Genomic DNA, 17,810 nt, shown 5'->3' on the forward strand with positions numbered 1-17,810 from the left:
GAGATTGTCCTTAAAACGATTCAGATTTCAAAAATATTAGGAACATATATAAACTAGTATGAGTAGCTGTTTGTTCTGTGGTTGTGATATCGGACTCACCAGGAAAGCAAGGTGAGCTAGACCATTGTTGAGAAATTCCTGAAAGGTACAAGGTGCACAGCTCTCTTCTGCCACTTCCTCTCGATTCTTGTTATGTACCAAGGCCATGAAGTGGTTTTACACTGATGGCTCGATGGCTGATGGTAGGAGACATGCACTCTTTGACTACACAATCTGGAGAAAAACCATTTGTGAAAGAGTAGTACTCTTTGAAGAACAGATACATCATATCACAGTGGAAATGCACACAAGAAGGAAGATTTGTAGAGAAATGGCAGGTAACCAAGCTGCCCTCTTATATTTACTTGTGACCATTATAGTAAAATGTGTATCATGAATCAGGCCGATCAGCCACTTAAATTCCATTCATAGAAAGATACAATAATCCAGTAGGTAGATAATCATTTCTGCTTTGGCATCGCATAATTATTCCAGATTATTTTTGTCTTTTATTCAGTTTTATTTACATGTCTAGTTCCTTAACACCGAAATGAATCCGTGGTCATGGAACAAGTCTGTACAGGATGTTCATCAGGAACGTTAATAATAAATAATAATAAAAAAAATATGAATCTGGTGTAGATAACAAGCTGCTGAATACATATTTGCATAATCAACATTATAACACAAAAATCTGTTAAAATTTTTTTCAGGGGCTCCCTGACAGAAAAGGAGGAGGGACCCATGAGCAAATTTTTCAGTTTACTTATTTAATTTATTTATTGCTTATTTGGCCTGATCAGATTTGGATTTGATAATGTGAAGACTATTGCTAAGATATTTTAATTCTTAATGAAAATGGATGCAGCAGAATACTGTACACATTTCTGCACAAGAGTCATGGAGGTGAAAGCCAAATGCCAATTGGTTTTCTCTATAGTATTAATCAAGTTAAAGCTGTTAATTCTTGGGAATAAGCTCATATTATTAACAGCAAATGACCTGAAAGAAAATACATACTGGAGGCTCATTTAGATTTTTCAGACTCCTGAACAAGGATTGACAAAAGGTCATGAACATACACCACATATTGCTTGAACTGCCCACTTTTCAACCAAAACTATACTTTGTGAATGGAAAGAATTATACCAGAACATAATGCTATATGTCATAAGTGAATGAAAATAAGCAATGAGGACTAATTTTCATGTTGAACAGTCACTTACTGCAAGTACTGTCCTGTTGTTGTTGTTGTTGTGGTCTTCAGTCCTGAGACTGGTTTGATGCAGCTCTCCATGCTACTCTATCCTGTGCAAGCTTCTTCATCTCCCAGTACCTACTGCAGCCTACATCCTTCTGAATCTGCTTAGTGTATTCATCTCTTGGTCTCCCTCTACGATTTTTATCCTCCGCGCTGCCCTCCAATACTAAATTGGTGATCCCTCGATGTCTCAGAACATGTCCTACCAACCGACCCCTTCTTTTAGTCAAGTTGTGCCACAAGCTCCTCTTGTCCCCAATTCTATTCAATACCTCCTCATTAGTTATGTGATATACCCATCTAATCTTCAGCATTCTTCTGTAGCACCACATTTCAAAAGCTTCTATTCTCTTCTGTCTAAACTATTTATCGTCCATGTTTCACTTCCATACATGGCTGCACTCCATACAAATACTTTCAGAAATGACTTCCTGACATTTAAATCTATACTCGATGTTAACAATTTTTCTTCTTCAGAAATGCTTTCCTTGCCATTGCCAGTCTACATTTTATATCCTCTCTACTTCGACCATAATCAGTTATTTTGCTCCCCAAATAGCAAAACTCCTTTACTACTTTAAGTGTCTCATTTCCTAATCTAATTCCCTCAGCATCACCCGACTTAATTCGACTACATTCCATTATCCTCATTTTGCTTTTGTTGATGTTCATCTTATATCCTCCTTTCAAGACACTATCCATTCCGTTCAACTGCTCTTCCAAGTCCTTTGCTGTCTCTAACAGAATTAAAATGTCATCCGCGAATCTCATAGTTTTTATTTCTTCTCCATGGATTTTAATACCTACTCCGAACTTTTCTTTTGTTTCCTTTATTGCTCGCTCAATATACAGATTGAATAAAATCGGGGAGAGGCTACAACCCTGTCTCACTCCCTTCCCAACCACTGCTTCCCTTTCATACCCCTCGACTCTTATAACTGCCATCTGCTTTCTGTACAAATTGTAAATAGCCTTTCGCTCCCTGTATTTTACCCCTGCCACCTTCAGAATTTGAAAGAGAGTATTCCAATCAACATTGTCAAAAGCTTTCTCCAAGTCTACAAATGCTAGAAACGTAGGTTTGCCTTTCCTTAATCTTTCTTCTAAGATAAGTCATAGGGTCAGTATTCCCTCACGTGTTCCAACATTTCTACAGAATCCAAACTGATCTTCCCCGAGGTCGACTTCTATCAGTTTTTCCATTCGTCTGTAAAGAATTCACATTAGTATTTTGCAGCTGTGACTTATTAAACTGATAGTTCGGTATTTTCACATCTATCAACACCTGTTTTCTTTGGGATTGAAATTATTATATTCTTCTTGAAGTCTGAGGGTATTTTGCCTGTCTCATACATCTTGCTCACCAGATGGTAGAGTTTTGTCAGGACTGGCTCTCCCAAGGCTGTCAGTAGTTCTAATGGAATGTTGTCTACTCCGGGGGCCTTGTTTCGACTCAGGTCTATCAGTGCACTGTCAAACTCTTCACGCAGTATCGTATCTCCCATTTCATCTTCATCTACATCCTCTTTCATTTCCGTAATATTGTTTTCAAGTACATCGCCCTTGTATAGACCCTCTATATACTCCTTCCACCTTTCTGCTTTCCCTTCTATGCATAGAACTGGGTTTCCCTCCGAGCTCTTGATATCCATACAAGTGGTTATCTTCTCTCCAAAGGTCTCTCTATTTTTCCTGTAGGCAGTATCTATCTTACCCCTAGTGAGATAAGCCTCTACATCCTTACATTTGTCCGCTAGCCATCCCTGCTTAGCCATTTTGCACTTCCTGTTGATCTCATTTTTGAGACATTTGTATTCCTTTTTGCCTGCTTCATATACTGCATTGTTATATTTTCTCCTTTCATCAATTAAATTCAATATTTCTTCTGTTACCCAAGGGTTTCTACTAGCCCTCATCTTTTTACCTACTTGATCCTCCTAATGATATATAAAGTAGCATTCAGTTTTTGAACAAGAATGTGAACATGGGTTTTGCAAGAGAGCTTACCATCTGTCTAAACACACAGGCCAGAGCTTTTCTAACTGGATATCCTGCCACCACAGGGTGTCTAGTATTATCATGCAGGATGTTGCAAAACTATAAATTTAGAATGTAAAACAATGATAAAATAATAACAAACCTCCTTTCTATTTGTTCAGTGTAAGCATACATCACATATCAAATGAGTCATCAGTATATTGAATTTGAGTATTTTGTGCATGTAACTACCAATTATGCCACTAGAATATCTTTCTTCTGCTCGTGCACATATATAATAACACTGCAACTTGACTGAAATGCAAAACACAGACAAATCTTTTCTGGAAAAACTTATCATTGGCGACGAGACTTGGTGTTACCAATACAAATCTACCACAAAACAAAAAAGCACAGCAATTCACACGAAGGACAATGCTTTGACAACATGAAAAATGTTCAAGCATTTGAGACACAGAAGTTGAACACATCACAAAGAAGGACCTTTTCTGACAACTTTACATGGTTGTGTGAACATTCACTGTGTTGAACTCAAGTGGGAGCAGTCTATGTAGAACATTTGAAGCATTAAAACCACCATCTTAAGCTTCCTTTATATTTTATCATGCCAGTTCTGTATCTTTTTCAACTGACGGGGTATGTCTTGAAGTACACTATGTGATACATTGCCTGTGTCTTACTCAACATCCCTCACTACCAAACAAATGTTGTCAGCAAACAGAAATATTTTAGAATCACCTGTCATATTAGAAGGCATATCATTTAGTCAGGATGTACAGGGTGTCCGAGGAGAAATGTTCAGCATTCAGGGATATGACAGGAATTATTATTTGAAGCAAAAAAGTCTTGTAAACATGGGATCAAAAATGCATACCTTAAGAGCTGTGAGCTCTTGTTCAAGACTGAGGCTTAGAGTCCAGGCCAGGTGGGGGAGCTTCCACATCCACAGCGAAGCCAGGAGTTTCTGCAGCTCGAAGATGTTGCTGGTGTTCATTGCCACTTGCACGACGATGATAAGTGGTTGCCTCATTCAGTTACGTAGCTTGACTGCCGCTTCACCGAAACCTGCGCATAGCAGCCCTTCTCGGACTGCTGTCTCGTCACAGACCCAAAGCAACCCACAGAGAAGTGCTTTGATCATTTTCTTGCACTGTTTCAGCAGCGTCTTCTTCTTTGCTGGTTGTTCCACTATGTGGGTGACTACAGCACTCGTGAGTGCACTGTTGCCAGACACATCCACTGCCTGCAGCTTAATCAAGGCATCTGAGTCGTCATACACGGTGCTGAATTCAAGCTTGCAGTAGTACAAAATCTAAGTTGTACAGCTCTGTCCATGCTATGCCTTTTCCTTTGCACTTGATGTACAAATAAAAGGCAGGCATACAATTGTCATCTTGCTGCTTCTGTGGTCGATCGGTGACTTTAGTGAGCTGTACCACCAGTGGACCCTTTGCTGTAGCAGCATTCGCCTGGCCTGCTCGCTGCTTCTTCTTCTGGTTACTAGAGTTGCCCCTGTTTGTCTGCCTCATTCTGTGAATGTACGGACCAATTGCTGTCCCTTCTCTTGGGTGATCATCCAGGTAGCTATTTCCCTTTCAGTCATCCATGTTCACAAATTTTAGGTAGTGCGGAAAGGTCCATCCTTTCATATGATCCTTCCAAATTCTTTTTTAATTTTTTTTTTTTTAAATGCCTTCATCCATTTATTTATATTTTGCGTTCCACACTATTTCCTTATTGACACATTGGTTCTTTTGTCCCACACGGTTACTCCTTGGATCTGTCTTAGTACCTTCATTTCCCCTGCCATTAACTTTTTGTTTATCTTTTTCATTTTTGCTCTAGTTTTGGGAGCTGCATTTGTCAAAACAGGACACACCATTGTTTTACACATTTTTATTTTCCCCTCAGTTGTCATAAATTTGTTTCTCCTTACAGTATTTTGCAGGCATTCAGTTACCCTTATCGCCTTTGCCACTTGATTTACCACTTTATTGCTGGTAATCCCTAGATAATAAATTTCATCGCTTGTTCAGATGACACACTGCTTGCTACTAATTTACATTGTACAATTGCTTTGCCATACTCTTAGGTTTTTAGATGAGATTTCGATGTTATATTGCTTAGCTGTTGTATCAAATTGGTGAAATAACCATTGTAAATTATCCTCTTTATTTGCCATCAGTACACCATAAGCAGCATAACATATAATATTTACCACTTTATTTCCCATTTTATAGTCCAGTTTCTTTCTTACATCATCAATGATGTGGTATATTATTAAGTTGAATAGGAGTGGACTTAAGGCAAATCCCGTAATGGTTCCTTCAAAAGGGCATGACCGCTTTCTTTGCTCATCCTTCCCTAATCCGAGTTTGTGCTCCGTCTCTAATGACCTCGTTGTCGACGGGATATTAACACTGATCTCCTCCTCCTCCTCCTCCTCCTCCTCTCTGCCGGCCGCAGTGGTCTAGCGGTTCTAGGCGCTCAGTCAGGAACCGCGCGACTGCTACGGTCGCAGGTTCGAATCCTGCCTCGGGCATGGATGTGTGTGATGTCCTTAGGTTAGTTAGGTTTAAGTAGCTCTAAGTTCTAGGGGACTGATGACCACAGATGTTAAGTCCCATAGTGCTCAGAGCCAATTGAACCAATTGAACCTCCTCTCCTTGTCTAATTCCTGTATCTAGTATAATTTCATCTGTGAATCCTTTGTGTTTTTCTAATCCTATCAAAGGCTTTTGACAAGTCAATGAAACACAGGTAGACTGGGTTATTAAACTCTACGGATTTCTCTAAACTCTGTTTTAAAGTGAAAATACCATCTGTTGTGCTCCTGCTTTCCCTGAATCCTTGCTGTTCTTCTATTTCCATATAATTCTGCATTCTGTCTCTAATTACTGATGTTAACAATACCAGAGAAGGAAAGTTGTTACTCTCCATATAGCGGAGATGCTGAGTCGCGATAGGCACAACAAAAAGATTCACACAATTATAGCTTTCGGCCATTAAGGCCTTTGTCAGCAGAACTCTCTCTCTCTCTCTCTCTCTCTCTCTCTCTCTCTCAAACGCAACTTGCACACACATCTGTAGTCACAGAGGGCTGAAACCACACTGTGAATTTTCCATTGTTTAATTACTGATGTTTACAATTTTAAGGTGGTATCAGCCAGGGTAATTCCTCGGTACTTGTCATGTTGCTATTAAAGTAAGAAGTCGTACACATAATGTCTATTCCACATATTATTTTATTAATTTATTGTATATGTCATCTGGCCATGGAGACTTCCTATTTTTAAGTTTCTTTTATTGCAGTGCATATTTCCTCCAATGAAAAGTCTATTTGGCTGTCATTTTCTGTGCTTTGGTGGCAAGTTTCAATTTCCACTTGCACTATGTCCTTTGCCAATGCTGCAGCGGAAGTACAGCAAATATTGCTCATACTGTGAGAACGGCAATCACAATCATTGTCCAGTTTTCCGAGTGCCAGTAGCAAGAGTCTTTACAGCTCTGTCAGACTCAGCTATTTTCTCACACTGCTGAACTACAGATGCCATTTGATAGCCATCCTCGTTACTGTAAAGAGTGATTTTTGCTGTCTGTTCTTATTCTTACCCCATAATGGTCCAACTTCTGAAGTAATATTTTATCATCAACACAAACACCGTAGTTAAATCAAAGAAGACAACTGATGTTCACAACTTTTTGTTTAATCTTTCCAGTCACTTAAAGAGGCAGAATACAGCATTTTCATTTGTTAAATCATTTATAAATGCATACTGTAGATTTGACAGAAAATTATGTGAAATGAGATGATCAACACCCTCTTATATATATCCTATTCAATAACTTTCGCAAACAGTGATGGCATAGAATTTGGTTTAAAATTTTCTACATTATCCCTTTCTCCTTTGAGTAATTTAACTGTTGAGGAAACTGACCCACCTAGAAGAAAAATTACAGATGTCCCTAAGTACAGGGCTAACACATGCAGCACAGTGCTTTAGTATCCTGCAAAAGTATCCCATCACAGTCATGAAATTGTTAGTCTTCAGTGATTTAATTATTCAGTCAGTCTCTGCCTTGTCAGTATCATGGAGGTGTATTTCAGATAGGAGTCTTGGGAGCCATTTTCTAACAGAGTTATATAATACCCTGCAGAAAATATCAAACAATGGAAAATCCAGTATGGAATGCAACAATACTCTGAGAAGGAAAGCTGCCACTCACCACACAGCGACTTGGCATCTCCACTGTGGTGAGTGGCAGCTTTCCTTCATGGAGTATTGTTCCTGCAGAGAATAAGTTATTATTTAATCAACCTGCTATATTCAAAAAGTGATCCTTCAGGGTGTATACGGCCCGGGACATCCGGGAGATCCGGGAAAAACCCGGGAATTTTTTCATCCGGGACAAATCCGGGAAAAACCCAGGAATTTTTTAGAATTCCGGGATTTTTCATTGTTTTAGATTTCAGTTAAAGTTTTGTAGGTTTGACGTGTAAGATCTGATACGCTGACAAAGAACGTTAGTCCACAACTACTGAATAATACTGCAGCAATGAAACATAAATCAGAGAATAACACCAAAATAAAAGTTTAGTTGCATAGAAAATGGGTAATTTACACAATGCACAGACCAGTTTGCCGACACCGATAAGTGTCAAAGGCTTTAGGTCGAAGATTATGCAGTTCGTCCGTAACAACTAATGTGCATTCGATGTGTGTGACGTCACAATTGTTTACATTTCTAACAGATCACCAGAAAATATTACGAATAGTGGCTTGAGATGCGTTAATTTCAAAGTAAAATTTCCACACAAGATGATTTATGTTACGTGTGAGAATGTGCAGTGAGTTTCTTAAATCACAGGGCGCTATAACTCTCTTCAAGAAGGGTCGTCAAGCAGATGCGCAAAACTATAGACCTATATCTCTGACGTCGATCTGTTGTAGAATTTTAGAACATGTTTTGTGCTCGAGTATCATGTCGTTTTTGGAAACCCAGAATCTACTATGTAGGAATCAACATGGATTCCGGAAACAGCGATCGTGTGAGACCCAACTTGCTTTATTTGTTCATGAGACCCAGAAAATATTAGATACAGGCTCCCAGGTAGATGCTATTTTTCTTGACTTCCGGAAGGCGTTCGATACAGTTCCGCACTGTCGCCTGATAAACAAAGTAAGAGCCTACGGAATATCAGACCAGCTGTGTGGCTGGATTGAAGAGTTTTTAGCAAACAGAACACAGCATGTTGTTATCAATGGAGAGATGTCTACAGACGTTAAAGTAACCTCTGGCGTGCCGCAGGGGAGTGTTATGGGACCATTGCTTTTCACAATATATATAAACGACCTAGTAGATAGTGTCAGAAGTGCCATGCGGCTTTTCGCGGATGATGCTGTAGTATACAGAGAAGTTGCAGCATTAGAAAATTGTAGCGAAATGCAGGACGATCTGCAGCGGATAGGCACTTGGTGCAGGGAGTGGCAACTGACCCTTAACATAGACAAATGTAATGTATTGCGAATACATAGAAAGAAGGATCCTTTATTGTATGATTATATGATAGCGGAACAAACACTGGTAGCAGTTACTTCTGTAAAATATCTGGGAGTAGGCGTGCGGAATGATTTGAAATGGAATGATCATATAAAATTAATTGTTGGTAAGGCGGGTACCAGGTTGATATTCATTGGAAGAGTCCTTAGAAAATGTAGTCCATCAACAAAGGACGTGGCTTACAAAACACTCGTTCGACCTATACTTGAGTATTGCTCATCATTGTGGGATCCGTACCAGATCGGGTTGACGGAGGAGATAGAGAAGATCCAAAGAAGAGCGGTGCATTTCGTTACAGGGTTATTTGGTAACCGTCATAGCATTACGGAGATGTTTAACAAACTCAAGTGGCAGACTCTGCAAGAGAGGCGCTCTGCATTGTGGTGTAGCTTGCTCGCCAGGTTTCGAGAGGGTGCGTTTCTGGATGAGGTATCGAATATATTGCTTCCCCCTACTTATACCTCCCGAGGAGATCACAAATGTAAAATTAGAGAGATTAGAGCGCGCATGGAGGCTTTCAGACAGTCGTTCTTCCCGCGAACCATACGCGACTGGAACAGGAAAGGGAGGTAATGACAGTGGCACGTAAGGTGCCCTCTGCCACACACCGTTGGGTGGCTTGCGGAGTATAAATGTAGATGTAGATGTAGATTCAAAACGTATTACTTTGAGGATCAGCCATTTGAAAAATGTCGGGCCCAGAAGATAAGTCATTTATCCCACTATTTAAAATTTTACCGGCCCATTTGTATTTGATATGACTTAACGTGTAACACACGCTAAAAAAGATAGAGCTTCAAGTTAGTTTTCATATTTAATATTCTTTCATAGATAAAAAATTATGCAATCAATGGCAAAAAGTGTAAGTGACCTTCAAAAAAATGTGCATAATGTGTTACTGAGCAAAATCACAAGTCTCTTCATGCCAGAACACTTCGACTTTTCTACGCAACTGATAATCACTTTGGCACGATTTTAATTGCCAAATTAGAGCCTGTTAGTAGACCTACGGACTTCCTATCATTGTAGGACTAATAACAGTGGATGCCAATAGACGATGCAATTCTCGTTCATACATACACATCTACTTAAGAGTTAACCGGTGTAGAAACACACTTTGAGCGAGCACTGCCTACCTTCGTAACGTATGCACCGCGGCCTGTCTTTCTCATAGGCCTCGTGTTCTGAATAACTGCCGTCATTCACTAGTGAGGTCACGTGACATGAGCTATGACTGGCTGACAAAAGTGCATCGCTCAACGCAATTCTATCTTAGAGTTTCGGAAGCTACCGTGCTGTAAGTTGTGGAATTCGTGTATATACTTTCACAATACGAAAATAAACTCTGTGTATATTGTCTCGCATCAAACAACTTTCCAAACGCATTGTTTTTCTTGGATTTCGTTTCCTAAAGTGCTGGGACGGCCTCCGCCGGTATAAGACCTTTACGATTCAAAGGACTGATAGGTTTCACAGCTCTGAGGGAAAGTATACTGTTACTTAACACGGATGTATTTTCACCCGCTTTATACGTAATTTCATCCGGGAGAAATTGTGTTTTTAACCGGGAAATCCGGGAAAAATCCGGGAATTTTTTTTTCTTGTCCACGTAGACACCCTGTTCTTAAACAATGCATTTATATTTGTCTTACCAGTAACTAAAAACATATTTACTACATATTGACACTCTATTCTTGGTCTTGTGCTGTTGGCCAGACACTTCCTTTGTGACTGAAGACACTGTTTTAATTTTATCCCGGGAATTTGTGGACCACATGTGATTTGCCTTCCTAATGACATTTTTAAAACAATGAAAGGTCCAGGCTGGAATATTGGCAATATTACAGAATGATAGATTTCTACTCACTGTAAAGATGACACATTGAGTTGCAGACAGATACCATGAAAACACTCATACATGTAAGCTTTTGGCTGAAGCCCTCTTCAGAAAAGAGAAACACATGCACATTCACGCAAATGATCGTTACATCTGGCCAGTCTGGAGTGGCTGGAGGTAGTGGTGATGTGTTGTCAGGTGAACTTGCTTGTTTGAATGTGCACATGTTTCTCTTGTCTGAAGAAGGCTTTGGCGAAAGCTTATTTGTGACAGTCTTTTCATCATGCCTGTCTGCAACAAATGTGAGTAGCAATGTAGCCTTTCTTAATATTGTTAATGACATTTTAAGCAGCTTATCGTACTGTTTGTAATGGGGTTCTGTAGCTCGATTGTGACTATTTGTAGTGTTCTGATATAACATGATACCCTATTAGTCAGACACCTAGGTTACATGTTAGTTCTAATGGGAAGCAACTTTTAGAGAGCATGAAAAATGTGTTGAGGAAAGCATTATATTTATTCTCTATGTTATCAGCACTATAAACATGCTGCCTTTTTTCTTCTTTAATGAGGTTTATAAAACATGTCTGTTCCCACTGGATTAGCATTTGTAAATAGTTTGCAATTATATTTAACCTGTCAATCTGCACAAATTCCTTCTAGTGTTAAAATTTGTGCATCATGGTCGGAAATGCCTTATGCTAACGGAATGGCCCTCTAGTAATGAAGAATGAACTTATAACATTGATGCTAAGGTCACCAAACACTACTAATTTTTGTTGCTTTCTATTAAGTAAACCAAGAACCCTCCCTAACTTGGACAGAATGTCATGAAAACAGGGGAGGGTGACCGATGAATAACTATAATCAAATAGAGTTTCACTAAATTGAGCTGCTCCTGCACAACAATGACAAGTTCTGTGCAGTGCTTTGATACGTCGATAAATGTAAATGAAATACCATTTTTCACGTACATGGCCACTCACCAACCTGGAAAGAACTTCTTGAAAAATAGGCAGCTAATCTCTATTCTCATGTAAGAAGCCTCTCAATTGTTACATGGTTTAAATGGGGTACTCTAATGAGCCAATATCATCAGAGATAACATCTATAAACAGTTCACCAACTTTGTCTCTAATACTCCTATGTTTTGGTGAAATACGCTATTTGCTTCACTACTTGGATACCTTACCATTTTTGAAGGTGGTTTCTTTGTGGAGAGACTTCACTTAAATGGGATACCTATCAGCTGTGTTACCAATTAGTACTGGGATTTTCTCACGAGTGATACTATCAACCTGTCAATACATTATCATTATAAGCTTTGTCAACCTCCTCATCCTATACTTATTCACATGCAAGCCATATCTTCTGAAACTCATCTATCGACAGCCTCAACTGGCACGTCTGCAATTTGAACTGTACCCCTCGCCATCAGTACCCTCTCAACCCCTATGTTAATATACCTAACAGCCATATAAAGATAAGGCTGATCATGATACTGAAACAGCTTTCTGAGGTGCACAATTGTGCCACCGGTTCGTGTAGCTATATTTTCCGGGTTGTCACAATCATTGTTCCTATCAAGACCATTCGCAGCTTCACCCACAGTCACTGTCTGATCTGATACTGTGTTTTTAAATTCCCACATAACTCCTCTGTGTTATCCATTGACTAAGCCAACCCTCCACTAGGTTTCACAGTGCCAGTGACCCAGTACTCGCTCCCTAGTATTTCCTGCAACTGTTGACCTGCACCTCTGCCATGAGAACTATCTAACAGCAGAACCTTCTTTTTTTCTATTTTAATTGACAATTGTCTTTGGCTGCTTAATTATTGAAGCGTCTTGCATGTTTCTGCATCTAGAGCTACAGCAGACTCTTCTCACTACACTCTGACAGTTGGTAAAATCTGCTGGTGATACCCAAAGTGAAATCATCTCGTAGCAACCTTATTACCAACTGCCAGTTCACATTCGTCAGCGTCCTTCCCCCTCTTCAGCCTACTAAGTTCCTCACTTGCATTTTATAACTGCACCTGAAGGGCACAGCTCTCGCTTCTTGTCTAACTATATATAATTTTGGGATATTGCATTTGTATGTCATCTGTTCATGTAATAAACACCATATTACTAATAGTTTTATTTCCATATATTCTCTACTAAAATTAATTTTTCTGTGTGCATGCCATTCAGCATAATTGTTACTGAGTCAATCTTTATTTATGATATCTTTATTTATGCAGTCTCTGCCAGTATCAAAATAACTGAATAGCTTCAGTAAAATAAGAAGTCGACATTAAGATTATCACAGGTATTTTTAAGTGATACAAAAATTTGTGGCCAGAGACTTTTTGATGACATGGGCACTTGAATAGACAGCCGAAAAAAATGTCAGAGTACTGAATTCTTATTTTAAATATCCTTTCTCAAAGGAAAATTGCATGTGTATTTATTTATAATGTGAAACTTGACATGTTGTAGTGAGGAGATACTTGTAAAAGATGAGGGAATGTTAGAAACATGATAGCTACCGCCCATTGTCAACCATACGTTGTCATCCACTGTCTAAGGCATCTTTTTATGTCAGTATGAAGGATTGTAAAGTTATGACACTACCCTTGGGGTCACTGTTGTAAGGTTTGTTATTATGCATAACCTACATCATAGTATCAACATTTGTGATTTACAGTTAGTGTAAGTAACTAACATGTCAGATTAGTGACATATTAGTTTTCTCTTTTATAAGGAGTGTAAATTGTCTACATTATCACATATTAACACTGTTGTTGAATTTGTTAGTGACCGTAACCTGAAAAACATTTCTTCTAAACAGTAAATTTCGTATCAGATTTTCCTGTTACTGTAGTAGATTTCTTGTTTTGGCTTTTATTCACTACACTTCTGAAAGGCTGCTGGTAGTATTAGTAGCATATCAGAGCTATAAATGAGAAGAGGATCACTGTTCTGTAAAATATTACACCAGGCACAATGCAGCCCCATTGTGTATGCTGTTCTCAGCAACTGAGTGAGTTAGGTGCTGTTTGTAAACATTTGAAATCACCCAGACTATTGAAGAGTGATAAGAAGCTGCTGTGAATGGGTGTGTCAGGAAGGCTACCAAATCATGTACCAGAGGCAACAAAGATACCTCAAGTACTATCCTCTTCTGTGGATACTCTCTCTTTTGCAGGACATGCAACAGGATCTCTCTTTAGTTGTCCACTTGGGTTCAAGTGGCATGTGAATAGCGGGTCAAGGTGTCCTACACAGGAGCGATAGGGACTAAATAGATCTTAATGTGTACACCCATCCTCCTAACCAACAAGTTCAAAATGCTGTTTTCCACTGAAAAGTGTCTTGTCAAGGGCATACGGACAGAAATGGGTAGGGGTATGTTAATCGTTAGCAGCGCAAATGTAAGGCAAATAATGGTATCCTGTAGGGAAATAGTGGGAAGGGACGGGAAGGAACAACAGGTGCGTTCAGTGTGTATGTCTTGGGGCCTCATTCATCATGTTGGCCATTCCAGCACCCATCAAGGGAGCAGGGTGTAACTAGTTGCAGATTGTGGTGCACATTGGACAGACGGTGCCTACTCACTTGGGCTCCAAGGTATACTTGGATCATTCGAGCAGCTGGTATGTAAGGTTGAGAATATCAGTCTTGTTCATGGAGTTTCAATGAAGCTCACACTCTACAGATTGTAGCCTGCTGGTTCTGAATCGAGTGGAAGGCCCACATGGTGGGCTGTTACTTCGTATCATTTGGCATAGAGTTGAGAATTACGAGGTACCCCTAAAAGAGTCATATGCACACTACACATTGGAGGCTGCTACTGAGGTACTGACTGTGGAATGCACACAAGTGTTTTTTAGATTAGGCAACACTCTATGCAGTCCAGAAAACGATAACTGCAGGAGACCTAGAATTAACAGTACAGGATGCATAGATGTGCTCCCCACAGGTGACAATGTTACAGTCGTAGTAGTGAATTGGCGGAGCATCTACAACAAAGTGCCAGGGCTTGCAAAGCTCCTACAAAGCAATGAAGCTTACTAATAGTTGGTACAGAAAACTGGATAAAGCTTGATGTGGGTAGAAGTGTATATTGAAAGGATAGGCTAATGGGAAATAGAGGTGGATGTATTTGTCAAAATAGACAAGAAACTCATATCCATTGAGATAGAAATTAAAACTTCATGTGAGATTACTTGGGCACAACCCAATATCAGGTTGACATAAATTTATATTCTGATCTTCCTATAGACCACCAGACTCGCTTCCCAATGTCACCAAAAACCTGATAGAAGAACCTCAGTTTTCATTTACATAAGTTCCCCAGTTGCACTGTAATCATTGGAGGACCCTTTAATTTGGATAATTACAATTTTGTTAGTGGACAGCATGACAAAACATCCTGTGGAACAGTACTGAATACCTTCTCTGAATATTATCTAGAGCAGATGGTTCAGAACCCAACTCATGATGATATCTTAGAGAATGTCCTCAATGAAACTGGTATCAGTGATCACAAGCAGTTGTAACAGCAATGATTACCAGAGTACAAAGTGCAACTATGACATGTAGAAAGATTTATATGTTCAGCAAACTAGATAAAGAAGCTGCTGTGTCACATCTCAGTGAGGAACTTGACACTTTTATCTCAGGAACTATGGTTCAAGTTAAAAAAACTAACTGACATGTCACTGGATTGATATGTACCCAGTAGAACAGTTCATTATGGGAGGGACCCTCTTTGGTATACATCACTTTAAAGAAACTTGTAAAGGAACAGACTACTGCGTAGTAGGTGTAAAACAAAGCATAGGGCTATAGATCAAGAAATGCTGAACAAAATGTGTTTGGCTGTCAAGAGGGCAATGTGTGATATCTTCAATAACTACTGGAGCAGAATAACTCTCACAAAAACTAAAGAAATTATTGTAATGTGTAAAGGCCGTTAGTGGCGCCAGTATTGGTGTCTAGTCACTAGCGGTTGAGACAGGAACTCAAACTGAGGGCAACAAAGCAATAGTAGAAATTGTTAACTCCATTTTCAAATGTTTCTTTCAGAGGTAAATCTGGGAGTATTGCCCTAATTTAATGCTTATGCCACTGAAAAGATGAATGAAATTAAGTGTTCGCTTCAGTGGTGTTGAGAAACAGCTGAAACTGTTAAAACTAAATGAAACTCCAGGATCTGATGGAATCCCTGTCTTAATTCTATACCGAATTTGCCCCTGAGTTAGCTCTCTTTTTAACTTTAATCTACTAAAGATCCGTCAAACTAAAACCCTTGCCCAGTAGTTACTAAAAAGCATAGATCACAGCTGCCAACAAGAAGTATAGCCGAAGTATCCACAAAATAACTGTCCAGTATCCTTGACATCCATTTGTTGTAGTTTCAGAACATGTTTTGAGTGCACATGTAACAAAGCATGTCAAACTGAATGATGTCCTCTATGGCAGCCATCATAGATTCTGAAAACATCGATCATGTGAAATTTATTTTTGTCACATAATATACTGAAAGCCATTTATCAAGACAGTCAGATAGATGCAGTACCTATCAATTTCAAAAATCATTTGACTCATTACCACATCTACACTTATTATCAAAAGTACAACTGCATGGGATAATAAGCAACATTTGTGACTGAGTTGAGGATCTTTTGACAGGAAGAACAAAGCAAGTTATCTTAGCTGGAGAATCTTCAATTGATGTAGAAGTGACTTCATGTGTGCGGAAGAGACGGTGTTAGGAACCTTTCTCTTCGTGATGTATATTAATGACCTTATGGGTAATATTAATAACAAGGTCAGACTTTTCACCCGTGATGCAGTTATCTGTAATGAAATACTGTCTGAGAAAAAGCTGTGCAGATATTTAGTCAGATCTCCGTAAGCTTTCAAAGTGGTGCAGAGACTGGCACAAGTTGCTTTAAATGTTCAGAAATGTATAAGTGTGGACTTAAAGAAATGTAGTATACTAAGATCACAGGATCCATCAGTCTCAGTTGGAATCCTCCAACACATGCATAATGGGGTGTACCATATGGCATCCACTTCACATTAGTTTTCAGAGCATAGATGCAGAAGTGGATGAAGATGTTTGACAAACTAGATCCTAGGTTCTCTGCACAACAGTCATTTATGCTGACCATTCAACTATGGAGGTGGGCTTATATGAAATGATGCACCATGTTGTGTTAAGATTTGGCTAACCAATATTACCTTCTTACATTGCCAGTAAGGACTTATTACATTCACAATAGTATTCAGAAATTGTAGCTAACAGGGTTAATTTTGTGATTTTTGGTAATGTTATGTTGCAGTTTACTTTTGAAATTAACATTTTTAACTTGTGTATATGCTTGATGGAATTTTAAGAACATATTGTTTTTCAGTTTCTTGCATGTTCCATAAATGCTTCATGTCTGGCTCTTATGAACAGTGGAATTGCAATGAGATTTTTAGTAGCAGCAGTGAATTGTATGATAGATAAAAGAGATGAGATAATATTAGATCCATCAGATTTACAAACAAAGGTTTGTATTATTATTATTATTATTATTGTCAATACAGTTTTCTAATTTTTATGATTGTAAGCAACATTGTCTTTTGCATTTCAGGACAGTAAAGCATCGTTAACATTCGTGTTTGAGAGTCAGAAGAAATCTGTTGTTGCTTCTCACACAGAAGGACATTTCAGTCAGCTGCAATTTCAAGAATGCCTTCTCAGATGCCGTCATGCAAGTGATGTGTTATTTAAACTCTACCGTGAAATTGTGAAGAAATATACGAGTATGATTTGCTAAATTAATGAGATTGCATTTAGTATTAATGAATTGTCATGTAAATATTTTACTTAATTTGAATGAAAACTACAATCTGAACAAGCAAAATCTGTACATTTTCCCTGATTTTTTTTTTTCAATCTTTCTTTTTTTCATATTGTAGTGTAGATGTAGAAGAAATAGGGGATCCAGTATTAGATTCAGAATTTTAAAAAGCTTTTGAAGACTTAAGCTCAAATAAGGCAGAAGGGAAAGATAAAACATTCCACCAGAAGTTCTAAAATCATTGGGGGAAATGGTAACAAAAAGACCATT

General features: G+C 38.8%; 1 protein-coding gene across 1 annotated transcript in view; it reads left to right on the forward strand.

The window, feature by feature from the left end:
* Positions 1–17,597, forward strand: part of LOC126412800 (exosome complex component RRP46) — a 38,322-nt gene extending 20,725 nt beyond the window's left edge. Inside the window, exons 4-5 of the mRNA XM_050082578.1 lie at positions 17,106–17,246; positions 17,331–17,597. Of these exons, the coding sequence (XP_049938535.1) occupies positions 17,106–17,246; positions 17,331–17,516 (327 nt within the window). The 3' untranslated portion in view covers positions 17,517–17,597. The remainder of the gene's footprint in view (positions 1–17,105; positions 17,247–17,330) is intronic.
* Positions 17,598–17,810: the final 213 nt, after the last annotated feature.

Source organism: Schistocerca serialis, chromosome 7, assembly GCF_023864345.2.
Source record: "Schistocerca serialis cubense isolate TAMUIC-IGC-003099 chromosome 7, iqSchSeri2.2, whole genome shotgun sequence".
NCBI classification, from domain to species: domain Eukaryota; kingdom Metazoa; phylum Arthropoda; class Insecta; order Orthoptera; family Acrididae; genus Schistocerca; species Schistocerca serialis.